The 27,329-nt window shown below is 41.5% G+C and overlaps 2 protein-coding genes across 5 annotated transcripts in view; both read right to left on the bottom strand.

The window, feature by feature from the left end:
• The window catches only part of LOC139373416 (microtubule-actin cross-linking factor 1, isoforms 1/2/3/4/5-like), a 283,532-nt gene extending 275,564 nt beyond the window's left edge, over positions 1-7,968 (bottom strand). Inside the window, exon 1 of the mRNA XM_071113888.1 lies at positions 7,818-7,968. The gene's annotated coding sequence lies outside the window, so the exon portion shown is untranslated. The remainder of the gene's footprint in view (positions 1-7,817) is intronic.
• Positions 7,969-11,198: 3,230 nt separating this feature from the next.
• On the bottom strand, positions 11,199-24,168 carry LOC139372602 (NADH dehydrogenase [ubiquinone] iron-sulfur protein 5-like). Of its 4 annotated transcripts, none has more exons than XM_071112362.1 (4): positions 24,078-24,168; positions 16,944-17,163; positions 12,128-12,265; positions 11,199-11,991 (listed from the first exon to the last, which is right to left on the bottom strand). In XM_071112362.1, the coding sequence occupies exons 2-3, from the start codon at positions 17,157-17,159 to the stop codon at positions 12,158-12,160; spliced, it is 324 nt and encodes a 107-aa protein (XP_070968463.1). In that variant the 5' UTR covers positions 17,160-17,163; positions 24,078-24,168; the 3' UTR covers positions 11,199-11,991; positions 12,128-12,157. The 4 variants fall into 4 exon arrangements, with proteins under 4 accessions (XP_070968463.1, XP_070968464.1, XP_070968466.1 ...); XM_071112363.1 differs by having other exon boundaries at positions 12,144-12,265; positions 24,078-24,161; XM_071112365.1 differs by having other exon boundaries at positions 24,097-24,155.
• Between the last annotated feature and the right edge of the window lie 3,161 nt (positions 24,169-27,329).

Below are 27,329 nucleotides of genomic sequence, written 5' to 3'. Positions count from 1 at the left end.
CAGCCACAAAGTCGGAAAATCTGATTTTTTTACCTAACCTTAACCTAAATGTTAACCACACTGCCAACCCTGATGCGTAACCCTAAACTTAAATTAAGACCAAAGAGGTAAATATTTTTTTAATAAATGTTTACAATATAGCCAATTTTGACTTTGCAGCTGGCCTATCTAAGGGGAAATCGCTCATTTCTGCCACTAGGACAAGACTCAAGACAATAAACGTCAACCTGCACTGCGCATATGTGCGTGTGTGTCAAATCAAATCACTTGTGCCGAATACAACAGGTGTAGACCTCACAGTGAAATGCTTACATACAAGCCCTTAACCAACAATGCAGTTTTAAGAAAAATAAGTGTCAAGAAAGTACAGTTGAAGTCGGAAGTTTACATACACTAAGGTTGGAGTCATTAAAACTTGTTTTTCAACCACTCCACAAATGTATCATTTACAAACTGTAGTTTTGGCAAGTCGGTTAGAACATCTAATCATGACAAGTAATTTTTCCAAAAATTGTTTACAGACAGATTATTTCACTTAGAATTCACTGTATCACAATTCCAGTGGGTCAGAAGTTTACATACACTAAAACTGAGTTTAAATGTATTTTGCTAAGGTGTATGAAAACTTCCGACTTCAACTGTGTATACTCACATAAACTAAAGAAGAAAAAAAGATTAAAACAAATAAGAAAATAGAAAAATAACAAACAATTAAAGAGCAACAATAAAATAACAGCAACGAGGCTATATACAGGGGGTACCGGTACAGAGTCAATGTGGAGGATATATACAGGGGGTACCGGTACAGAGTCAATGTGGAGGCTATATACAGGGGGTACCAGTACAGAGTCAATGTGGAGGTTATATACAGGGGGTACCGGTACAGAGTCAATGTGGAGGATATATACAGGGGGTACCGGTACAGAGTCAATGTAGAGACTATATACAGGGGGTACCGGTACAGAGTCAATGTGGAGGATATATACAGGGGGTACCGGTACAGAGTCAATGTGGAGACTATATACAGGGGGTACCGGTACAGAGTCAATGTGGAGGATATATACAGGGGGTACCGGTACAGAGTCAATGTGGAGACTATATACAGGGGGTACCGGTACAGAGTCAATGTGGAGACTATATACAGGGGGTACCGGTACAGAGTCAATGTGGAGACTATATACAGGGGGTACCGGTACAGAGTCAATGTGGAGGCTATATACAGGGGGTACCGGTACAGAGTCAATGTGGAGGATATATACAGGGGGTACCGGTACAGAGTCAATGTGGAGGATATATACAGGGGGTACCGGTACAGAGTCAATGTGGAGACTATATACAGGGGGTACCGGTACAGAGTCAATGTGGAGGCTATATACAGGGGGTACCGGTACAGAGTCAATGTGGAGACTATATACAGGGGGTACCGGTACAGAGTCAATGTGGAGGATATATACAGGGGGTACCGGTACAGAGTCAATGTGGAGACTATATACAGGGGGTACCGGTACAGAGTCAATGTGGAGGATATATACAGGGGGTACCGGTACAGAGTCAATGTGGAGGATATATACAGGGGGTACCGGTACAGAGTCAATGTGGAGGATATATACAGGGGGTACCGGTACAGAGTCAATGTGGAGGCTATATACAGGAGGTACCAGTACAGAGTCAATGTGGAGGCTATATACAGGGGGTACCGGTACAGAGTCAATGTGGAGAATATATACAGGGGGTACCGGTACAGAGTCAATGTGGAGGATATATACAGGGGGTACCGGTACAGAGTCAATGTGGAGGATATATACAGGGGGTACCGGTACAGAGTCAATGTGGAGGATATATACAGGGGGTACCGGTACAGAGTCAATGTGGAGACTATATACAGGGGGTACCGGTACAGAGTCAATGTGGAGGATATATACAGGGGGTACCGGTACAGAGTCAATGTGGAGACTATATACAGGGGGTACCGGTACAGAGTCAATGTGGAGAATATATACAGGGGGTACCGATACAGAGTCAATGTGGAGGATATATACAGGGGGTACCGGTACAGAGTCAATGTGGAGGATATATACAGGGGGTACCGGTACAGAGTCAATGTGGAGGATATATACAGGGGGTACCGGTACAGAGTCAATGTGGAGACTATATACAGGGGGTACCGGTACAGAGTCAATGTGGAGGATATATACAGGGGGTACCGGTACAGAGTCAATGTGGAGACTATATACAGGGGGTACCGGTACAGAGTCAATGTGGAGGATATATACAGGGGGTACCGGTAAAGAGTCAATGTGGAGACTATATACAGGGGGTACCGGTACAGAGTCAATGTGCGGGGGCACAGGCTAGTCCAGGTAATTGAGGTAATATGTACAGTACATGTAAGTAAAGAAACTATGTATAGATAATAAACAGAGAGTAGCAGCAGCGTAAAAATGTGGGGGGGGGGGGTCAATGCAAATATTCCGGGTAGCCATTTGATGAGCTGTTTAGGAGTCTTATGAATTGGGGGTAGAAACTGTTAAGAAGCCTTTTGGACCTAGACTTGGCGCTCAGGTACTGCATGCACCCTATGACTAGGGTGGCTGGAGTCTTTGGCAATTGTTAGGGCCTTGAGCAGCTGACATACCAAGAGGTGATGTAACGCTCTCGACAGTGCAGCTGTAGAACTTTTTGAGGATCTGAATACCCATGCCAAATCTTTTCAGTCTCCTGAGGGGGAATAGGCGTTGTTGTCCCCTCTTCACGACTGTCTTGGTGTGTTTGGACCATGAGAGTTCTTTGGTGATGCAGACACCAAGGAACTTGAAGCGCTCAACCTGCTCCACTACAGCCCGTCAATAAGAATGGGGGCGTGCTCGGCCCTCCTTTTCCTGTAGTCCACGATCATCTCATTTGTCTTGATCACATTGAGGGAGAGGTTGTTATGCTGGCACCACACTGCCAGGTCTCTGACCTCCTCCCTGTAGGCTGTCTCATCGTTGTCGGTGATCAGCCCTACCACTATTGTACCATCGTGAAACTTAATGGTGGTGTTGGAGTCGTGCTTGCCATACAGTCATGGGTGAACTGGGAGTAGAGGAGGGTACTGAGCATGCACCCCTGAGGGGCCCACGTGTTGAGGATCAGCGTGGCAGATGTGTTGTTACCTACCCTTACCACCTGGGGGCGGACCGTCAAGATGTCCAGGATCCAGTTGCAGAGAGAGGTGTTTAGTCCCAGGGTTCTTAGCTTAGTGATGATCTTTGAGGGCACAATGGTGTTGAACATTGAGCTGTAGTCAATGATTAGCATTCTCAAATAGGTGTTCCTTTTGTCCAGGTGGGAAAGGGCAGTGTGGAGCGCAATAGAGATTGCATAATCTGTGGATCTGTTGGGGCAGTATGCAAATTAGACTGGGTCTATGGTTTCTGAGATAATGGTGTTGATGTGAGCCATGGCCAGCCTTTCAAAGCACTTCATGGCTACAGACGTGAGTGCTATGGGTCGGTAGTCATTTAAGCAGGTTACCTTGGTGTTCTTGGGCACAAGGACTATGGTGGTCTGCTTGAAACATGTTGGTATTACAGACTCAGTCTCAGACAGGTTGAAAATGTCAGTGAAGACACTTGTCAGTTGGTCAGCGCTAGCTCGGAGTACACGTCCTGGTAATCCGTCTGGCTCTGCGGCCTTGTGAATGTTGACCTGTTTAATGATCACACAGTCGTCCAGAACAGCTGATGGTCTCATGCATGCTTCAGTGTTTCTTGCCTCGAAGCGAGCATAGAAGTAATTTAGCTCATCTGGTAAGCTTGTGTCACTGGGCAGCTCGTGGCTGTGCTTCCCTTTGTAGTCTGTAATAGTTTGCAAGTCCTGCCACATCTGATGAGCGTCAGAACTGGTGTAGTAGGATTCAATCTTAGTCCTGTATTGACACTTTGCCTGTTTGATGGTTCGTCGGAAGGCATAGCGAGATTTCTTATAAGCTTCCGGGTTAGAGTCCCGCTCCTTGAAAACAGCAGCTCTACCCTTTAGCTCAGTGCGGATGTAGCCTGTAATCAATGGCTTCTGGTTGGGGTATGTACCTACGGTCACTGCGGGGACAACGTCATCGATGCACTTATTGATGAAGCCAGTGACTGATGTTGTGTACTCCTCAATGCCATTGGAAGAATCCCAATACATATTCCAGTCTGTGCTAGCAAAACAGTCCTGTAGCTTAGCATCTGCGTCATCTGACCACTTCCGTATTGAGCGAGTCACTGGTACTTCCTGCTTTAGTTTTTGCTTGTAAGCAGGAATCATGAGGAAAGAGTTAAGGTCAGATTTGCCAAATGGAGAGCGAGGGAGAGCTTTTTACGTGTCTCTGTGTGTGGAGTAAAGGTGGTCTAGAGATTTTTTTCCTTCTGGGCTCACATGTAACACGCTGGTAGAAATTAGGTAAAAGGGATTTAAGTTTCCCTGCATTAAAGTCCCCGGCCACTAGGAGAGCCGCCTCTGGATGAGCATTTTCTTGTTTGCTTATGGCCTTATACAGCTCATTGAGTGCTGTCTTAGTGCCAGCATCGGTTTGTGGTGGTAAATAGACAGCTACGAAAAATATAGATGAAAACACTCTTGGAAAATAATGTGGTCTACAGCTTATCATGAGATACTCTACCTCAGGTGAGCAAAACCTTGAGACTTCCTTAAAACTTCTTGATACTACCCATCCCGCATGCGGGAGCGTAATCATCGCCTCAAACTAATTAGCATAACGCAGCGGACATAAATATATCTAGAAAATGTTCCTATTCATGAAAATCACAAATGAAATATATTGAGACACAGATTAGCCTTTTGTTAATCACACTGTCATCTCAGATTTTCTAAATATGCTTTACAGCCAACGCTAGACAAGCATTTGTGTAAATTTATCATGGCATAATGCTATGCTAGGCTCTGCTAGCAGCAGGCAACATTTTCACGAAAATAAGAAAAGCAATCAAATTTAATCATTTACCTTTGAAGAACTTTGGATGTTTTCACTCAGGAGACTCCCAGTTAGATAGCAAATGTTCATTTTTTCCCCAAAATATTATTTTTGTAGGCGAAATAGCTCCGTTTGTTCTTCATGTTTGGCTGAGAAATCGACCGGGAAAATGCGGTCACTACAACGCCAAACTTTTTTCCAAATTAGCTCCATAATATTGACAGAAACATGGCAAACGTTGTTTAGAATCAATCCTCAAAGTGTTTTTCACATATCTATTCGATAATATATCCGTCGGGACAATTGGTTTCTCATTAGAAGCGATTGGAATAATGGTTACCTCAGTACTTTACGCAAGATTTTCTGCGGGAGCCATCATGTGACCACTTGCTCAATGTGGTCCCTTACGGCTATTCTTCAACATAAATGCGTAAAAATACGTCACAATGCTGCAGACACCTTGGGGAATATGTAGAAAACGTAAGCTCATTCGTAGCCCATTCACAGCCATATAAGGAATCATTGGCATGCAGCGCTTTCAAAATATGGGGCACTTCCTGATTGGATTTTTATCTGGGTTTCGCCTGTAACATCAGTTCTGTTGCACTCACAGACAATATCTTTGCAGTTTTGGAAACGTTATAGTGTTTTCTATCCAAAGCTGTAAATTATATGCATAGTCGAGCATCTTGTCGTGACAAAATATCCCGTTTAAAACGGGAACGTTTTTTATCCAAAAATGAAAATACTGCCCCCTAGTTACAAAAGGTTAATATTAGATTTCGTATACCACCTGTTGTTTACAAATAGACACAGACCGCTGCCCCTTGTCTTACCGGAGGCAGCTGTTCTGTCTTACTGATCGACGGAAAACCCATCCAACTGTATGCTTTCCATGTCGTTGATCAGCCACAACTTGGTGAAACATAAGATATTGCCGTTTTTAATGTCCTGTTGGTAGGATAAGCTTGATCGGATAACATCCAGTTTGTTATCCAATGATTGCACGTTGGCTAATAAGACTGATGGTAGAGGCGGATTACCCACTTGTCGTCGGATTCTTACAAGGCACCCCGACCTACGTCCCCGATATCTCTGTCTCTTCTTCATGCGAATGACATGGATTTGGTCCTTGTCCAGTGTCTGAAGTCAATCCTTTGCGTCCGAGTCATTCTGGACAAATAATTTCTCTTTAACGAGGTGAGTAATCGCTGTCCTGATATCCAGAAGCTCTTTTCGGTTGGTTGGCTTATCATTCTGCACACACCGCCTGTTATGTTGTGTAGCTACCAGTATAATGATGTTGTTGGACTGTAATGATGATGTCTCTCTGGTGTACCTGCCTGTCATGACAAGACACATAGTGCATGGGAGGAACAAGGCAATTCAGAGGCAAATGGCCAGATGCAATCGAGTAGACAGACAGACAGACAGACAGACAGACAGACAGACAGACAGACAGACAGACAGACAGACAGACAGACAGACAGACAGACAGCAGGAAGGGCAGGCAGGCAGATACAGACGGACATTACTTTTTTTTTTACAGCAAATACAACACAGAACAGTGCCACCTCTGTGACATTTTATTCCATATAGTTTCATGGTGGTAATTCCCTGATTCTTGAATATGTAATTAAATGAGGGGGCACTGCAGATGAAAAAAGGTGTGAGAGTAGTAGACATAATATTCGGCAACGAGTGTGAAGTGTCTCACGGAAAAGGAGAAAAATATCATTCTGGTTTAAAATGGGACATTGATGACTACTTGATTGTTTATTTACTTTGACTAGTGTGGGCTAGACAGACAAACTGACCGTGTTAGCTTATGATTTATGATCAACACAAGGCTGCTCACAAAAGGAAAAGCCATCTGGTGTGTGAATCAACGGGGGACCCCTGAAACTTGCTTTCACCCGTAGCACAGATTTTTGCTATTTTCCAGACAGCCTTTGGTGTGAGGACGGCTGAACATAGACAGCTTGTGTAAAAACAGACTATAAATGTAGAACATTCCTTGATGCCGCTCTAGAGATGTATTACGATGGATGCACGGTCCCCATGGTATTATCACCTGTAATTAATTACATTATCGTAATCAGGGACACCTACTTCTATTCAGAAATCGAAGCTATTGTAACATAAATTACAATAGCTTGAATAACCACCTCTTGCATATGGCTATGGACTTAACGAAATTACAATAGGCCTTGGGAATGTTATGCTCTGTAGAAGAGGAGGTGTCTGTTGTGAGGAAAAGAGAAGCAAGTGCTTTAATATGTAGCGGTAAAGGTATGCATTTGAGCATCGGTCCTATTTGGAATTGTCGCGGGGAACAAAGTCAAGGAGCATACTGGAGCTATTTGTCCACAATGCCTGCAGAACGGGATGATAACGTTCATCCGTCTGTTACGTGTGTCTTTTGTGTCTTTCTCATTAGTAGAATAACATTGTCAGGCTGTTGGACGTAGAAACCCTTCCAACCCCTTCTCATTTCTCATTTTCAAACACAAAGCACCTAAACCTGGATAAAAAAAATCGATTTTGATAGGCATATGGGATACCTCATGTTTATATCTAACCAAAATAATAACAATTCCCTATACATCAGTATTTATATCCTAATAGATGAATTAGACCAATAATTTTATGAATTACATTAAGATCGATTTATTACTACGCAAATAAGAACAGATATTGGACGTCAGGCTATGGGAATAGTTTTACCACATCGGTAATTAAAATGCAACAGAAAACCAACCATAATACATGTATTGTATCATATGTATTTCACAATCTAAAACGGCTGTCAATATGATTCAGATTACACATGCTGTGTTGCGCGACACCGAAACCTTACCGGAGAATAGCGGTTCCCGAGTCCGAATATCCTATAGGATTACAGAGACAGGGATGCTGTGTTATCTCCCTCCTCACGACAACCTTCTCTCCTCTTTCGGACGCACGTTTAGATACAGACTGTCTGACCAGGGCTGCGACTCAACGGTTTGTACCGAACCGGGACAAGGAAGAGATGAATACCACGACCGTGATTCGGTAATGGCTGTCTATTCCCCTCCTTCCTTCTCCAGTTCTTTCCTGTCTCAACACCCCCCCCCCCCCCCCCCCCCCCCCCCCCCGCACCCACTCTCATCCGCCAACTTTCGCTCTCCCTCTCTCTCCTGACCTCATATAAATGGGTAGGCAATTTAACAGGTTTAACATTTAACCCATAGCTATTGGAGATTTTTATTGAGGAGAAAATTGAATTTCGGTGTTTCAACGTCATCTGGGGCTCAGCAGCACGATTCGCGCACGAGCAACTGGCACGCTATTTTTTTGGAAGGGGCGTTTACATTTGGAATATTTGTGGATGCATAGCAAACACGAAATGGCTGTTTAGCTACTGCTTTTGCAATAGGTTTTGCATGTGATCATATTAATCCTTAATCCATTGATCTATCATCCCTATTCTCCTATTTCTCCTGACCCCTCCAATATGTATTTATGTAACTGTGTTTTGTAGGTTCGTTTGTAGTTGCAGGACCTTCCCAGTCCTACAGGAGAGGCCAGTTTGTCCGGCCTGGAGAAAAGCTTGAAAGAATGATCCTCCCTCCATCCGCCGAGCCGTCATAGAACGCGGCGGAATGTTGTCCGACAGTTCAGGATTAACTAGGCTCGCTGCTGATGTTTTAATCAAACAAAGGCCAAATGAAAAGCAGTGCAATTTTGCAACCTAGACTGGAGACTTGTTTCGGAAGGTAGCATAACTTTGGGCTGTGGAAGGTAACAACATTAGACTGCTTCAATTTACTGATAGGCCTATAATAAAGTATCCTTTTACATTAAGTTAATCAAAATAAGGGAAAAGCGCATTTCTGTAATTGACAATAAAACAGGTCAACTGCAAGGCAATAAAGTAGCACAATAGGCCTATAGTTTTGTAAAAGAAAATGCCGTGCTAACCAGACAGGCCAAAATCCCCTATCCCAAAAACTTGATTATAACCTTGTGATGATAAGCCTAGATCTATCCCATATTGTTGCTTTTCACCTTGTCACACGGTCTAGATATAGTGTAACCCCAGGCTCTGACGTGATTCAGAACAGTAATGGTGTAACACTTTGACGTGAGTCAGGACCAGAGGCAATCTTTTGGCGTGTATGAAAAATCCATATTTGAATTGTTTTATTTTACTAGGCAAGTCAGTTATTTTACAATGAGGGCCTACCCCGCTAAACCATCCCCGAACCCGGACGACGCTGGGCAATTGTGCGCCACCCTATGCGACTCCCGATCACGTCCGGTTATGATACAGCCCGGGGTCGAACCAGGGTCTGTAGTGACGCCGCTGCGCCTCTCCATCTCCCGCCCTCGCCCATCCCTCAATCACACACTTCATCAAAACTGTTTCTAGGCTATATTGTGACAGTATTGCCATCTCTAGTATTTGTTATTAATAAAAAACAAAATCCTTGTGATTAAGGCCGAGGCCAACGTCACTCCATAATACTTAATTTTCCACTGTATATCAGCAAGTAAGAAACCCTTTATTTTTGTTGCTACTAAACACATGGACTTCTCTATAACATTTGTCAAAAATTGTAACAGAAGTCTATCTACTTTAAATATAATTTGACATTAGGTAGATGGTAGGTTTTGTAGTAATTACTTGGCTTTTGGCACCACCTTGTGGTGACATGGAGAATCTCATAATCTTATAAGCGCTAGTGAAACACTTGGTAATTGAATGAGGGTGTCAGAGTGCATCCATTCATATTTAGCTTTCATCAGGAGAAGCTGTCCCTTGGGAGCATTTCTCAACTAATCCATGGACTCTGTTATTTACCAGAATTAGGTCACATGGTTTAGAGTTGAGTGCATTTCAGATTTCATCAATCCCTTACTTCCCAAGCAAGTCTGGCTTATGGAGAGTTGCTATAACAAGATATTTCTTGAAGTCTCATGTTTATTTTTTTCAAAAAGATTAATTTATCTGGTTATCACTGGCCTACCCACAATGCCAGTGTAATGTTTTTCAACATTTTTACTAATTAAGAATGAAAAGCTGAAATGTCAAGTCAATAAGTTGTTTTCAACCCCTTTGTTATGGAAAGCCTAAATAAGTTCAGGAGTAAAAATGTGCTTACCAAGTCACATAATAAATTGCATGGACTCCCTGTGTGCAATAAGTCTAACATGATTTTTAAACGACTACCCCATCTCTGTAACCACACACAACTATCTGTAAGGTCCCTCCCTCAGTTAAGCAGTGAATTTCAAACACAGATACAACCACAAAGACCAGGGAGGTTTTCCAATGCCTCGCAAAGAAAGGCACCTGTTGATAGATGGGTCAGAATACATTAAGCAGACATTGAATATCCCTTTGAGCATGGGAAAGTTATTCATTCCACTTTGGATGGTGTATCAATACACCCAGTTACTACACAGATACTCGGTTGCCGGAGAGAAGGAAATCCACTCAGGGATTTCACCCTGAGGCCAATGGTGACTGTAAAACATGTCTGTGATAGGAGAAAACTGAGGATGGATCGACATTGTAGTTACTCCACAATACTAACCTAATTGACTGAGGGGAAAAGAAGGAAGCCTGTAAAGAACGAAAATATTCCAAAACATGTATCCTGTATCCTGTTTCCAAAAGGAATACTACAATGTGGCAAAGCAATTCACTTTTTGTCCTCAATACAAAGTAATATTGGATTTACCCCAAACATACAACATATTACTGTGTACCACTCTCTATATTTTAAAGCATAGTGGCTGCATCATGTTATGGGTATACTTGTAATCGTTAAGGACTGTTTCAAGATAAAAAGAAAAAAGATACAATGGAGATAAGCACAAGCAAAATCCTAGAGGAAAACCTGGTTCAGTCTGCTTTCCACCAGACACTGGGAGATGAATTCTCTTTCAGCAGGGCAACAACCTAAAACACAAAAGGCTAAATCTACATTGGAGTTGCTTACCAAGAAGCCAATGAATGTTCTTGAGTGGCTGAGTTAGGTTTTACTTAAATCTACTTGAAAATCTATGGCAAGACCTGAAAATCGTTGTCTTGCAATGATCAACAACCAATATCACAGATCTTAAAGAATTTTCAAAAGAATGTGTAAATGTTGCACAATCCAGGTGGGGAAAGCTCTTAGAGACGTACCCAGAAAGACAGGGCTGTAAAGATGCTTCAACAAAGTAGACTCAGGTGTGTGAATACTTATGTAAATGAGATATCCATTTAATTTTCAATACATTTGCAACAATATATATATATATTTTAATTCACTTTGTCTTTATGGGGTATTGTGCATAGATGGGCGAGAGACAAAAAAAATCATTTTGAATTCAGGCTGTAACATAACAACATTTGTAAAAAGTCAAGGGATAGGAATACTTTCTGAAAACACTGTACAGGTATGTGAAGAAAATATTCTCACTACTCTCATGTCGGTAGTCCTGTAGTACTTCACCTGTAGCCATTTGCGTCCCAAAACAAGTAGGCTAATTTGAAATCATTATGTCAGTCTCAAACTGGGGTTGTAAATAATAAGTTCACGCTCCAAAAAATATTGTCTGGTATTGTGTAGTTAGTATGGTATTACAAATAATTGAATACAAATCGGTAGTATTAACACATTCAAAACCAAGATCATAAATATTTATTTATTTGACCTTTATTTAACTAGGCACGTCAGTTAAGAACAAATTCTTATTTTCAATGACGGCCTAGGAACGATAGATTTTTACCTTGTCAGCTCGGGGATTTGATCTTGCAACCTTTCGGTTACTAATCCAACACCAACCACTAGGCTACCTGCAGCCCCGAGATACACAGAGTGAGAGATATCCACGTCAGACACTTACTGCACATTCAGAGGAAATATTGAGAGAGGCTGTCAAACTTTTTTGGAGGGCGCAAATAGTGAACACCAAACTGAAACCTGAGTGCACATATTATAAATCATCTTCACGTTTCTGTCCCTTTCTTCCAGTCATCTCTCCCTACACTGTACCTAAAAAAGGAGAAAGAGAAAGTCAATACACAAGGTTCACGATCAATAATATTTATTTGCAAACTTGTACAGGGGTAGACACGAACAATAAAGTGATATCTGAATAAAAATTAGTATACACAAGTTGGGGACACACCTTGTCAAATACATACAAGGTCAAATAGGGTCAAGGCCTGTTGTCAGCCTGAGCGCCAGTGTGGTGAGCTGGGGTCTGGTAGGTGCCCTCCTTCACCATCTTGTCCCGCTGCTTACGGATCTCATACAGCCTCTTGTGCTACAGACACAGAAAGAGAGAAAGAGATGCACGAGAGTGAGAGAGATATCCACGTCAGACACTTACTGCACATTCAGAGGAAATATTGAGAGAGGCTGTCAAACTTTTTTTGGGGGGGGGGGGGGGCGAAAGCTCAAAACCTCTTAGGAGGTATTGTTGTGTTTTTTCAGCTCATTGCTGATCAAAACCACAATTCTCTTCATTGATCAACTCAATGTATTTTTAACAACAAAAACAGTCAAACAACAAAATAATCTCCTATAAGTCTTGACAATCATTTGCTAATCAACAGCAAAGCTTTCTCCAACTATCCATGAAGTCAATGAAAAAAAGGTAGAGCTGGACAGGATGGACTAAGGGTGTGAACGTTTAAACATTAAAATGTTTAAAGGAAATTGGGATCCTTAATATTTAGAAAAATCCCTCACTGAAAAAAAAATATTTTACGTAGATGCAGAAAGTAAACAGCATAGTGGGACAATTTCCGCAACAATAAGAGCGTTGAAGCACAAGGCTCAACTTCTCTGCTGTTTTGGTGGCCTGGCTACCACGATGTAAACAGCGTGACGCGAACCCGTGCAGATACTTTATGTGATTGTGTGAGAAGTGTTGCTTCTCGTTTATGTCAATATCCTAGGCTATTCATTGATAATTTGCCCTGCTTTACTGAAGGTGCGAGTCCTGCCTATAGTGTGCCCGTCCCTATCTCTCCGTCCGTCTCTTGCTAGCTCCCAATGAAAGATGCAGGTAATCAGTCTCCTCCAAAAATACTGAATCTTAGGAGTCGATTCCGCTACGAATCTTGACCCTCAGAAATAGGAGTCGACGTGCAAGGGAACAATTATTTGAGTTGACTCTCCACTACTACGTCATTGTCGTTAAGTGTTGGAAAATGGCAGAGAAAGGCAATCGACAGCACTGTATGGCAATACTTTGAGAAGTTAAATGAGAAGGAAATTCAAACTTTGCAAAGTGGAATTGAGGTACAGTAATGGTAGTACAGATGCAAAGCTTAACCTTCTGAAAGGGACGCACCGTGAGACACAGACCGTTGCTGACAGCAGTTCAGCTTCATTGTGAGTTTGCGTGGAAATTAGAGGTCGACCGATTTGGATTTTTCAACGCCGATACCGATTATTGGAGGACAAAAAAAAGCCGATACCGATTAATCGGCCGATTTTTAACATGTATTTGTAATAATGACAATTACAACAATACTGAATGAACACTTATTTTAACTTAATATAATAGATCAATAAAATCGATTTAGCCTCAAATAATGAAACATGTTCAATTTGGTTTAAATATTGCAAAAACAAAGTGTTGGAGAAGAAAGTAAAAGTGCAATATGTGCCATGTAAGAAAGCTAACATTTCAGTTCCTTGCTCAGAACATGAGAACATATGAAAGCTGGTGGTTCCTTTTAACATGAGTCTTCAATATTCCCAGGTAAGACGTTTTAGGTTGTGGTTATTATAGGACTATTTCTCTCTATACCATTTGTATTTCAAATACTTTTGACTACTGGATGTTCTTATAGGCACTTTAGTATTGCAAGTGTAACAGTATAGCTTCCGTACCTCGTACCTGGGCTTGAACCAGGAACACAACGACAACAGCCACCCTCGAAGCAGCGTTACCCATGCAGAGCAAGGGGAACAACTACTCCAAGTCTCAGAACGTTTGAAACGCTATTAACGCACCCCGCTAACAAGCTAGCCATTTCACATCACATCGTTACACCAGCCTAATCTCGGGAGTTGATAGGCTTGAAGTCATAAACAGCTCAATGCTTGAAGCACAGCGACGAGCTGCTGGCAAAACGCACGAAAGTGCTGTTTGAATGAATGCTTACGAGCCTGCTGGTGCCTACCATCGCTCAGTCAGACTGCTCTATTAAATCATACTTAACACACAGAAATACGAGCCTTAGGTCATTAATATGGTCAAATCCGGAAACTATCATCTCGAAAACAAGACATTTATTCTTTCAGTGAAATACGGAACCGTTCCGTATTTTATCTAACGGGTGGCATACATCAGTCTAAATATTCCTGTTACATTGCACAACCTTCAATGTCATAACTACGTAAAATTCTGGCAAATTAGTTTGCAATGAGCCAGGCGGCCCAAAATGTTGCATATACCCTGACTCTTCGTGCCATGAACACAAGAGAAGTGACACAATTTAAAATTGCCTGCTAACCTGATTTCTTTTAGCTAAATATGCAGGTTTAAAAATATATACAGTGCCTTGCGAAAGTATTCGGCCCCCTTGAACTTTGCGACCTTTTGCCACATTTCAGGCTTCAAACATAAAGATATAAAACTGTATTTTTTTGTGAAGAATCAACAACAAGTGGGACACAATCATGAAGTGGAACGACATTTATTGGATATTTCAAACTTTTTTAACAAATCAAAAACTGAAAAATTGGGCGTGCAAAATTATTCAGCCCCCTTAAGTTAATACTTTGTAGCGCCACCTTTTGCTGCGATTACAGCTGTAAGTCGCTTGGGGTATGTCTCTATCAGTTTTGCACATCGAGAGACTGAAATTTTTTCCCATTCCTCCTTGCAAAACAGCTCGAGCTCAGTGAGGTTGGATGGAGAGCATTTGTGAACAGCAGTTTTCAGTTCTTTCCACAGATTCTCGATTGGATTCAGGTCTGGACTTTGACTTGGCCATTCTAACACCTGGATATGTTTATTTTTGAACCATTCCATTGTAGATTTTGCTTTATGTTTTGGATCATTGTCTTGTTGGAAGACAAATCTCCGTCCCAGTCTCAGGTCTTTTGCAGACTCCATCAGGTTTTCTTCCAGAATGGTCCTGTATTTGGCTCCATCCATCTTCCCATCAATTTTAACCATCATCCCTGTCCCTGCTGAAGAAAAGCAGGCCCAAACCATGATGCTGCCACCACCATGTTTGACAGTGGGGATGGTGTGTTCAGGGTGATGAGCTGTGTTGCTTTTACGGCAAACATAACGTTTTGCATTGTTGCCAAAAAGTTACATTTTGGTTTCATCTGACCAGAGCACCTTCTTCCACATGTTTGGTGTGTCTCCCAGGTGGCTTGTGGCAAACTTTAAACAACACTTTTTATGGATATCTTTAAGAAATGGCTTTCTTCTTGCCACTCTTCCATAAAGGCCAGATTTGTGCAATATACGACTGATTGTTGTCCTATGGACAGAGTCTCCCACCTCAGCTGTAGATCTCTGCAGTTCATCCAGAGTGATCATGGGCCTCTTGGCTGCATCTCTGATCAGTCTTCTCCTTGTATGAGCTGAAAGTTTAGAGGGACGGCCAGGTCTTGGTAGATTTGCAGTGGTCTGATACTCCTTCCATTTCAATATTATCGCTTGCACAGTGCTCCTTGGGATGTTTAAAGCTTGGGAAATCTTTTTGCATCAAAATCCGGCTTTAAACTTCTTCACAACAGTATCTCTGACCTGCCTGGTGTGTTCCTTGTTCTTCATGATGCTCTCTGCGCTTTTAACGAACCTCTGAGACTATCACAGTGCAGGTGCATTTATACGGAGACATGATTACACACAGGTGGATTGTATTTATCATCATTAGTCATTTAGGTCAACATTGGATCATTCAGAGATCCTCACTGAACTTCTGGAGAGAGTTTGCTGCACTGAAAGTAAAGGGGCTGAATAATTTTGCACGCCCAATTTTTCAGTTTTTGATTTGTTAAAAAAGTTTGAAATATCCAATAAATGTCGTTCCACTTCATGATTGTGTCCTACTTGTTGTTGATTCTTCACAAAAAAATACAGTTTTATATCTTTATGTTTGAAGCCTGAAATGTGGCAAAAGGTCGCAAAGTTCAAGGGGGCCGAATACTTTCGCAAGGCACTGTACTTCTGTGTATTGATTTTAAGAAAGGCATTGGTGTTTATGGTTAGGTACACATTGGAGCAACGAGTCCTTTTTCGCAAATGCGCACTGCATCGATTATATGCAACGCAGGACACGCTAGATAAACTAGCAATATCATCAACCATGTGTAGTTAGTTATAACTAGTGATTATGATTGATTAAGTTTATTGCTAGCTAGCAACTTACCATGGCTTCTTACTGCATTCGCGCAACAGGCGGGCTCCTCGTGAGGCAGGTTGTTAGAGCGTTGGACTAGTTAACCGTAAGGTTGCAAGATTGAATCCCTGAGCTGACAAGGTAAAAACCTGTCATTCTGCCCCTGAACAAGGCAGTTAACCCACCGTTCCTAGGCCGTCATTGAAAATAAGAATGTGTTCTTTACTGACTTGCCTAGTTAAATAAAGATTCAATAAAAGGTGTAAAAGAAAAGAAAAAAGAAAATTGGCATCCAAAATGACCGATTTCCGATTGTTGTGAAAACTTGAAATCGGCCCTAATTAAATCGGCCATTCCGATTAATCGGTCAACCTCTAGTGGAAATGTATGAATTTTATGTTTAAATGTTAAGAACATTTTTCCATTTATCACATCCCTAGGATGGACACCCATGTAGGATGACAAGCAGTTATTTTATCAAAGACATGGACATCAACTGACAACTCTTCAACAGGTCTTAGTTGATGAAATCACAAGTGTTTATGGGGAAAGGACATGAAACACACACACAATCAAATCTTCACAGTTCACACACACACTTCAGCTCAGATGTCTTACACTCACCGTCTTCTCTCTGTGCATGCACTCATAGAAGTCCTCAAACTCGAGCTTGCACTCCTTTTTGGCACGGGTCTGACCAATGCCATCTGCACACTCGATCCACTCCTTCTCAAAGGCGTGGCAGCGCGGCGCACGTTTATATGGTTGCTCTCCACCCTGGATCAACATCCATTTGTCCATGTTGATACCCAACTTCCCCTGGAGGTCGATGAACGGCATGATGCTGCAGGATGGGGGGGGGAAGAGAAGAGCAAAGGTGATGCTTAAGGTTTTTGATTAGAAAGGGGCCTTTGTGTTTCTTTGTCTTTTCTCTAGAGCTATTATGGCCATAATAACAAGGGATGTATTCACTAGGAACCAAGCAGAAACAAACTGAATAAAACAGGGAGACGCACACCTGAATTTGTCCAAAGAAAACTAATTTTAGTTGCAAAACATTTTGCAACTGTTTGCTAATGTTACGGTCTATTGGCGAATTAATACACCCAATGTGTTGGCTGTGCATTAAATCTCTGACATTTCTCATTGGTATAGAGAGCCCTCTAGCTGTACATTATTGTTCATAAAACTGGAAGCATCAATATAAATTCAAGAACAATAGCCAAATGTTCAGTAGAACTAGATAACATTAACTCTCGAGAACACTGGGGCCATACCCAGCCATATGCGCTAGCATTACAGTACATGAATGGGCAAGCTAGTTAAAGTGGAACTGACAGCGGTTTAACTACTTTGCAGATATGAAATAAACAAATAATAATATCAGTAAAAAAAAAATAATCTCAGTTTATATTACAAAACCAACTTTATAAGAGGTTTCAGAAGTAGGTTCTATTGGACTCCACATTCCATGACGTACACTACATGACCAAAAGTATGTGGACACCTGCTGGTCAAACACCTCATTCCAATATCATATGCATTAATATGGAGTAAGTCCCCCATTTGCTGCTTAAAACAGCATCCACTGTTCTAGGAAGGCTTTCCACTAGATGTTGGAACATTGCTGCAGGGACTTGCTTCCATTCAGCCACAAGAGCATTAGTGTGGTCGGGCTCAAATGTTAGGTCTGGCTCGCAGTCGGTGTTCCAATTCATCCCAAAGTGTTCGATGGGGATGAGGTCAGGGCTCTGTGCAGACCAATGAAGTTCTTCCACACCAATCTCGACAGACCATTTCTGTATGAACCTTGCTTTGTGCACGGGGGTATTGTCATGCTGAAACAGGAAAGGGCCTTCCCCAAACTGTTGTTACAAAGTTGGAAGCACAGAATTGTCTAGAATGTCATTGTATGCTGTCGCGTTAAGATTTTCCTTTACTGGAACTAAGTGAAACTAACCGTAACCATGAAAAACAGCCCCAGACCATTATTCCTCCTCCACCTAACTTTACAGTTGGCACTATGCATTGGGGCAGGTAGCGTTCTCCTTGCATCCTCCAAACCCAGATTCGGCTGTCAGACTGCCAGATGGTGAAGCATGATTCATCAGTCCAAAGAACGCGTTTCCACTGCTCCAGAGTACAATGGCACAGAGCTTTACACCACTCTTGGCATTGCGCATGATGATCTTAGACTTATGTGCAACTGCTCGGCCATGGAAACCCATTTCATGAAGCTCCCGATGAACAGTTAGTGTGCTGACGTTGCTTCTAGAGGCCGTTTGGAACTCTGTGGTGAGTGTTGCAACCGAGGACAGACAATTTTTCTGTGCTATGGACTTCAGCACTTGGTTTCTCCTATACGTTTCCACTTCACAATAATAGCACAGTTTAATAATAGGGCAGCTCTTGCAAGGCCAAAATGTGACAAACTGACTTGTTGATAAGGTGGCATCCTATGACGGTACCACGTTGAAAATCACTGAGCTATTCCGTAAGGCCAGTCTACTGCCAATGTTTAGTTATGGAGTATGCATGGGTGTGTGGCTGAAATAGCCAAATCCACTCATTTGAAGGGGTGTCCACATACAGTACCAGTCAACATTTGACACACCTACTCATTCACAGGTTCTTTATTTTTTTACTATTTTCTACATTGTAGAATATTAGTGAAGACATCAAAACTATGAAATAACACATATCATGTAGTAACCAAATATTTTAGATTCTTCAAAGTAGCCACCCTTTGCCTTGATGATAGCTTTGCACACCCTTGGCATTCTCTCAACCAGTTTCACCTGGAATGCTTTTCCAACAGTCTTAAAGGAGTTCCCACATGTGACCGACCAGCTCAAAATTGGTCTGCTGTAAAAAAAAATTGAAATTGTAGCTCTGGCGTCTTTACTTTTATCCAAAATGGTATATCATACCCTTCAGTTTATGAACAATGGGAAGGAATTTTTGCTTTGAAAGTTAATAAACTTGTAAACTCACTTTTGAGAAAATGGCCTTTTCAATGTTTTGGTACTAAACCCAGCAAAAAAAGAAACGTCCTCTCACTGTCAACTGGATTTATTTTCAGCAAACTTTACGTGTAAATATTTCTATGAACATAACAAGATTCAACAACTGAGACATAAACTGAACAAGTTCCACAGACATGTGACTAACAGAAATTGAATAATGTGTCCCTGAACAAAGGGGGGGGGGGGGGGGGGGGGTCAAAATCAAAAGTAACAGTCAGTATCTGGTGTGGCCACCAGCTGCATTAAGTACTGCAATGCATATCCTCATCATGGACTGCACCAGATTTGCCAGTTTTTGCTGTGTGATGTTAACCCACTCTTCCACCAAGGCACCTGCAAGTTATCGGATATTTCTGGGGGGTATGGCCCTAGCCCTCATCCTCTGATCCAACAGGTCCCAGACGTGCTCAATGGGATTGAGATCTGGGCTCTACGCTGGCCATGGCAGAACACTGACATTCCTGTCTTGCAGGAAATCACGCACAGAACAAGCAGTATGGCTGGTGGCATTGTCATGCTGGAGGGCCATGTCAGGATGAGCCTGCAGGAAGCCTACCACATGAGGGAGGAGGAAGTCTTCCCTGTAACGCACAGCGTTGAGATTGCCTGCAATGGCAACAAGCTCAGTCCGATGATGCTGTGACACATTGCCCCAGACCATGACGGACCCTCCCCCTCCAGAGTAAAGGCCTAGGTGTAACGCTCATTCCTTCGACAATAAACGCGAATCCAACCATCATCCCTGGTGAGACAAAACTGCGACTCGTCAGTGAAGAGCACTTTTTGCCAGTCCTGTCTGGTCCAGCGACGGTGGGTTTGTGCCCATAGGTGAAGTTGTTGCCAGTGATGTCTGGTGAGGACCTGCCTTACAACAGGACTACAAGCCCTCAGTCCAGCCTCTCGCGGATAGTCTGAGCACTGATGGAGGGATTGTGCATTCCTGGTGTAACTCGGGCACCTGTGCATGTGTTGTTGCACGTGGCCTGCCACTGGAAGGAAAATCAGCTGTCCTTCCTGTCTCCCTGTAGTGCTGTCTTAGGCGTCTAACAGTATGGACATTGCAATTTATTTCCCTGGCCACATCTGCAGTCCTCAAGCCTCCTTGCAGCATGCCTAAAGCACATTCAGGCAGATGAGCAGGGACCCTGGCCATCTTTCTTTTGGTGTTTTTCAGAGTCAATAGAAAGGCCTCTTTAGTGTCCTAAGTTTTCATAACTGTTAGTGTCTTAACGACCGTTCCACAAGTGCATGTTCTTAATTGTTCATTGAACACACATGGGAAACAGTGTTTAAACCCTTTACAATGAAGATCTGTGAAGTTATTTGTGTTTTGACCAATTATCTTTGAAAGACAGGGTCCTGAAAAAGGGACATTTCTTTTTTTGCTGAGTTTACTACTGGAGAGTTCTTTGTCTACACCCATTTAGCATCGTTCACACCCTCTTAAGCTTTAACCCCACCCATCTCTTTAAGGGTTGATTCAAGCGTTCTGTACTAACAGCAAGTCAAGCCCCATAGCTAACTTGCTAGATACTTTCAGACACAAATGACAGGGCAGCTCACTGAACATTACTCACCCTAGCAGAGCTGGATAGGCTGTTATGTTATATAGAACGTTGGTGACTGCAACTGTGCGGTCAGATTGTCCATTCGTAAATTCAAAATGTATCACTCTCGGAGAGCAAACCGGACGCTCTGGCCGATGAGTAGGGTTGATCCGAACGTTCTGACCTCACAACGGCAGTCAAGCACCCAAACTAACTGGCTAACATCATTGGCTAGCTTACAAGCTACTTCCAGACACATAATGAGACAACACCCCACTCTAACCATTTTACTCAACCTAGCAGAGCTGGTTAGGCTGTTTTCATTTTATCCAGAGCGTTGGTGAGTGCAACTGTGCTGCTGGCAATAATTGAATTATGCTTTTTAGCCTACGTTTACTGAAACCGGCCATATTCAGCTGGTGTTGAGGGTTCACAAATTAATCAGTTATTCTGCGCTCTGGCACACTCAGACAAGAGTGCTCTGAAATCGGAGCAGATGGACAGACTGAATTTTCGAATGCACCCAAAATGGTTACTTGCATAGTAAAGTCTTTGGTTAAAACAAGTAGCTAGCGAGCTAGGTACACAATGAACCATAATCCCAACTCATGATGTTACTACCCTGCATGAATCTGCAGGTAGCTAACCAACCAGGTTCAATGTTAGCTAGCTAACATTAGGCTATAGCTAGTTAAGCAAATGTACAGTACCAATCAAAAGTTGACACACCTACTCATTCCAGGGTTTTTCTTTATTTTTACAATTTTCTACATTGTAGAATAACAGTGAAGACATCAAAACTATCAAATAACACATATGGAATCATGTACTAACAAAAAAAAAAGTGTTAAACCAAAATATATTTTATATCTGAGATTCTTCAAAGTAACCACCCTTTGCCTTGATGACAGCTTTGCACTCTCTTGGCATTCTCTCAACCAGCTGCATGAGGACCTGGAATGTATTTCAATTAACAGGTGTGCCTTGTTAAAAGTTAATTTGTGTAATTTCTTTCCGTCTTAATGTGTTTGAGCCAATTACTTGTGTTGTGACAAGGTAGGGGTGGTATACAGAAGAAAGCACTATTTGATAAAAGACAAAGTCCATATTATGGCAAGAACAGCTCAAATAAGCAAAGGTACGACAGTCCATCATTACTTTAAGATATGAAGGTCAGTCAATGCAGAACATTTAAAGAACTTAACGTTTCTTCAAGTGCAGTCGCAAAAACCATTCAGCGCTATTATGAAACTGGCTCTCATGAGGACCACCACAGGAACAGAAGACTCAGAGTTGCCTCTGCTACAGAGGATAAGTTCATTAGTTACCAGCCTCAAAAATTTCAGCCCAAATAAATGCTTCACAGAGTTCAAGTAACAAACACATCTCAACATAAACTGTTCAGAGGAGACTGCGTGAATCAGGCCTTCATGGTTGAATTGCTGCCAAGAAACCACTACTAGAAGGACACCAATAAGAAGAAGAAGACTTGCTTGAGCCAAGAAGCACGAGCAATGGACATTAGACCGGTGGAAATCTGTCCTTTGGTCTGATGAGTCCAAATTTGAGATTATTATTATTTTATTTTATGGTTCCAACTGCCATGTCTTTGTGAGATGCAGAATAGGTGAACAGATGATCTCTGCATGTGTGGTTCCCACTGTGAAGCATGGAAGAGGTGTAATGGTGCTTTGCTGGTGACACAGTCTTGATTTATTTAGAATTCTAGGCATACTTAACCAGCATGGCAACCACCACATTCGGCAGTGATACGCCATCCCATCCGGTTTACGCTTTGTGGGACTATCATTTGTTTTTCAACAGGACAATGACCCAACACATCTCCAGGCTGTGTAAGGGCTATTTTACCAAGGAGGAGAGTGATGGAGTGCTGCAGCAGATGACCTGGCCTCCACAATCACCCGACCACAACCCAATTGAAATGGTTTGGGATGATTTGGACTGCAGGGTGAAGGAAAAGCAGCCAACAAGTGCTCAGCATGTGGTTAGTCCTTCAAGACAGTTGGAAAATCATTCCAGGTGAAGCTGGTTGAGAGAATGCCAAGAGTGTGCAAAGCTGTCATCAGTGCAATTAGTGGCTACAATGTACTGTATAGATAGATAGGTGTACACTAAGGCATTGTTGGCAGAATAGATGGATGCAGTTCAATGCATGATTAATATAATTCACCAATCCATTTTTTGGTATTCCACAATTTAACAAGGCACACCTGTTAATTCAAATGCATTCCAGGTGACAACGTTGTGAAGCTGGTTTAGAGTTTGCAAAGCTGTCATCAAGGCAAAGGGTAGCTACTTAGAATAATCTCAAATATATTTTGATTTGTTGAACACTTTTTTGGTTACTAGATGATTCCATTTGTGTTATTTCATAGTTTTGTCTTCAATATTACTCTGCAAGTAAAAACAGTTTAATTTTTTTTTTTTAATAAATACAAATAAATACATCTGGAATGAGTAGGTGTGTAAAACTTTTGACTGGTACTGTATGTTTTTATTTAATGCAATGTCTACTAATTGTCTAAACGCACGGCTGCTTTCCCACTATTAGCTATATAATTTTCACAAATGCCTTAGTATATGCAATTCCCAAACACTTAAGAACTTGTGAAAATGACCTCATCTAAGTAACGTTAGTCGTTTGTCAGAACATGTTTAAAGTGTCATATTCTTTCTGGGGGTGTACATGAACAGATTTTAATAAGATTTCATGTTCCTAAAATACTGTCAGAACCACTTTAACGTGCGATTGCCAGCTAGCTAACGTTACAGCTTGCCAGCCCTAACGAGTTAAGTTAGCTAGCTAACTAGCCAAAGCAACGTTGCATTTTGACATTCATACAAGCCCATTATCTAGCTAGCTAGTATTATTAACGTCGTTAATTCCAGCTATGCTGGCTAGCAATATTAGGCAGCCATGCACTTATTTCACTCGACTTTGCTGTCTAGCTAACTGTTTAGCTAGCTAATTGTATTGATAAACGAACATACTGACGTAAAAGACAGCTAAAGTTAGCTTGCTAACGACAAGAAAGACCGTTCGCGCTGTGTGGTCACTTGCTAAACAATTTCCCCCACATTGTTGTTGAGCAAGCATGTACAATATTATGTTAGGGTTGACTTGTCAAACGTTATGTAAATATGGTATACATGTAATTATTTACCGTGTTTTGGTGAACTCACTTTAACCTTCTGTGTGGATCCCCTCACTTTACAGTAGAGCTGCCTAAGCCTGAAATCAGATGGTCGCTTGGCAACCTAGCCTATATTTACGACACTACTGTAAAGATCGTAAGGAAATTTCTTAACCCCAGCTGGACTGAACACGATCATATTTAACTGTAACATTACTATGACCAGTGTAGGGGAAGCTACCAATTACTTCACACTGGAAGAAGTTAAGCTACACTAAAGTTACCTTTAAGAAACTAAAGTTACTTTACAAAAGTAGTTAACTACATTCAGCCTACGTAATAAATTATATCTAAATCTAAAATGTAATACACTACAAATTGTAATAACAGATCACTCTGGAGTCAGATGTATTTTAACCTATTAAATTACGTGTAGTTCACTACTCCCCAACACTGACTATGACCAAGTATGTTATGCATAAAGACTTTGATTCATAAGTCAAATGTGTGTGCGTTTCATTCCATTTCCCCATGAAGAACCACAATAAGACAATATTGGTGCAACAGAAAATGTGTTTATTTTCCCAAAATATGTCCACAACGTTTTTCACAGTCCTGTGTGTTCGGCCCCATATAGGGGCTTACAAAACAGTGTCAGGAGATACACATTTGTATATAATACTTTTATATGACTATTTACAGTATATATTTATAACTATTTTATCCACATCCAGTGGCGACCCTTCATTCAGGGCAGAGCCCCACCTGTTTTGAGCCCCTCCTGTTGTCTATTTTGCATGTTATTTTGGTATTAATATGTGTTACATATCTTTCAAACAATATAAAATTAAAATTCAATCATTGAGTTAATAAAGCGGCATACAAACATGGGTCTCTTTTTTGCTTTCTTGAGTAAGGCAGCTTCAAAATGCAGGTGTTTCAGCCTAGCTCAGTGTTTTCTGTGGTGGTGAGGCAGCCAGCGGAAAATACGGAGCGTAGGGGTTGGTAATGTTCTCTAGTTGCGCCGTGACTGGCTCAGTGTTCTGTCACTCATGGGGACACTACGTCACTGAAAAATCTACGGGTAGAGCAAAAAAATTCAAGCCCCTCGGGTGCGGCCTTAGAGTTACATTAGAAGTGCCCATCCAAAAAAGCTCAAGGTCATTGGCCACAGATAAAATTGTCAAATCTCGTTATATCTACCGTAGCTTTGAGTGGACTGATCATGTCAACATCATACTTTCAAAATCTTAGCTAGCAAGCTAGTCAAGCAGTCATCATCATGAATCACATTGACAATCTACTGGCAAATCCTTTTCAATCCTTGTCATATGAAGATAAATTATAGATAAAACATATCGGTGCTCATTGGACATAAATATTACACAAGTTGGACATCGCAAATTCAACAATGAGTGATTTGGAAGGAATCAGTGGCTAACTGCAAGCGTTGCAAAGCAATCACTAGCCTGCTATTCAGTGGAGTGGGTGTGTGGTCCATGTCTGGGTTTAAGGGTCTCTTTTCCAAGATTAAAAGGATAAACGGATAAACATTCATGCTGTCAATCCAGCAAGACTTCTGCCACGTTCAAAACAACTGGAAACTTAGAACTGGGAAATCTCAGACTTCAGTGAGTTCAAAAATAACTCAAAAAGTGAGTTAAAAAAAACTAGCCCCAACTGGAAAAATATGTTTTGAATGGTCATCAAACTTAAAATTCCAAGTCGGGAACCCAGGCCTCTTTCTAGAGCTCCAATTGGAAGATCACTGGAGGTCAGGATTCAACCTTGTTTTTTTCCCAGAGTTCCCAGTTGTCTCAAAAGCACCATAAATCCAGAGAATACCAGACTTTGATGACAAAGTTTGATGAGGAATGCTATGCCACCTTCCTTGGTCCCTTCCCCCCTCATAACTTAGCCTACTGTTCTGACTTGGTGGTGCACATATAGCCTATAGCCTGTTTTAGATAAATGTAATCATTGAATATTGTAAGAACTTTCATTGTCTGCTTATAAGCCCTCTTTATTTATCCTACAGTTCTGACTTGGAGGAAGGGAGAATACTGTAAGAACGGACTCTGTTTTGAATTCTGTAGCTGTACATTTCAAAAGTACATAACAAGTAGTTATATTGACTACGTCCGTATTAGCTCGCTCATCAATGTCTTAATCAAAATTACAGATTGCCTCTTACTCGCTCGTCGTCCCCTTATGCCATGGTTTGTACATCTTAATTGTCAGAAGAAACCACATTTGTTTAAGCAAGTCAGCCATATCAGCTATGTTTTTTTTAAGAGGCTGAATGAACTGTTTCGCTGCCAGACAAGGCTCTGCTGATAGCCAGGTGTAGCAGTGGTAAGGATTCACTCCATGGTGCTGAAAAGAAAGCTTTGCTGTTGGGACAGCTTTATATAGGCCCTTACAGTTTGTGGGCACTGTTTGTCACCATTATAGTGCTATTAATGTATTGTTTAGTGTTGTGTAGTAGCTTTGCTGGCATGCATCTAAAAAAGAAAATTGGGAGTTTGCCCCACCAAGATTTACATGCTAAAATCACCACATCTAGGTGTGTTATTAATGGTAAATCCTCCTTTCATATTTAGGAAGTTCTGTTTCAATCCGTGGTACATTCATGTGGTTTCTCATAAGGCAGAAATAAGCCAAAACTGAATTACATCAACATACCATACTAAGCTCTGCCCAATCGTATGATTTGACCCAATAAAGCTTATTTGAAGTGAAACAATGTTCCCATATAGAGATTTCTCATGATGTCTATGGTAAATGGGGATATCTTTTAAGAACTGACACTGAAGCACATGGTTTGTAAACAGCAAAAATAAGCTCTAGTAATTATTCTTGAAGAAATTAAAATGAGTCTGCAAAATGTTGTTACACTGTAAAAAGGTTTCTGATAATCAACATTTGGCTATGATTGTACAAGTGTGATTTTAAGCAATGGACGAAAACTTGACAATGAATAGCAAAAAAAAAGCTGAATATTTAAATAAAGTGCACAAGTGCTCATTCATAAATTCACTCGATTCACGAGTGGGACAAACAAATACAATCACAAAAAGTCCTTCCATTCTACTATCATTTTCTACTGAAAATGTATATTGTGTCTTTATAGGTCTTTGTGAGTGAGTAGCACACACTTTCAATCTCTCTCTCACACACACACACACACACACACACACACACACACACACACACACACACACACCATTCGAGTGGGTCAGACAGCTAGCATGTCAGAAAGCCAGTGTTCGTCAGTGTCTG

Source organism: Oncorhynchus clarkii, chromosome 18, assembly GCF_045791955.1.
Source record: "Oncorhynchus clarkii lewisi isolate Uvic-CL-2024 chromosome 18, UVic_Ocla_1.0, whole genome shotgun sequence".
Lineage (NCBI taxonomy): Eukaryota > Metazoa > Chordata > Actinopteri > Salmoniformes > Salmonidae > Oncorhynchus > Oncorhynchus clarkii.
The sequence above is the reverse complement of the archived record's forward strand: the minus strand, read 5'-3'. Positions and strand labels throughout refer to the sequence as shown.

Bases quoted from the DNA above. Each gene is read 5' to 3' on its own strand.
- LOC139372602 (XM_071112362.1), bottom strand. From the start codon at position 17,159: ATGCCGTTCATCGACCTCCAGGGGAAGTTGGGTATCAACATGGACAAA. The intron at 12,266-16,943 runs GTGAGTGTAAGA...CTGTGTCTGTAG, and splicing joins GCATGCACAGAGAGAAGACG to CACAAGAGGCTGTATGAGAT.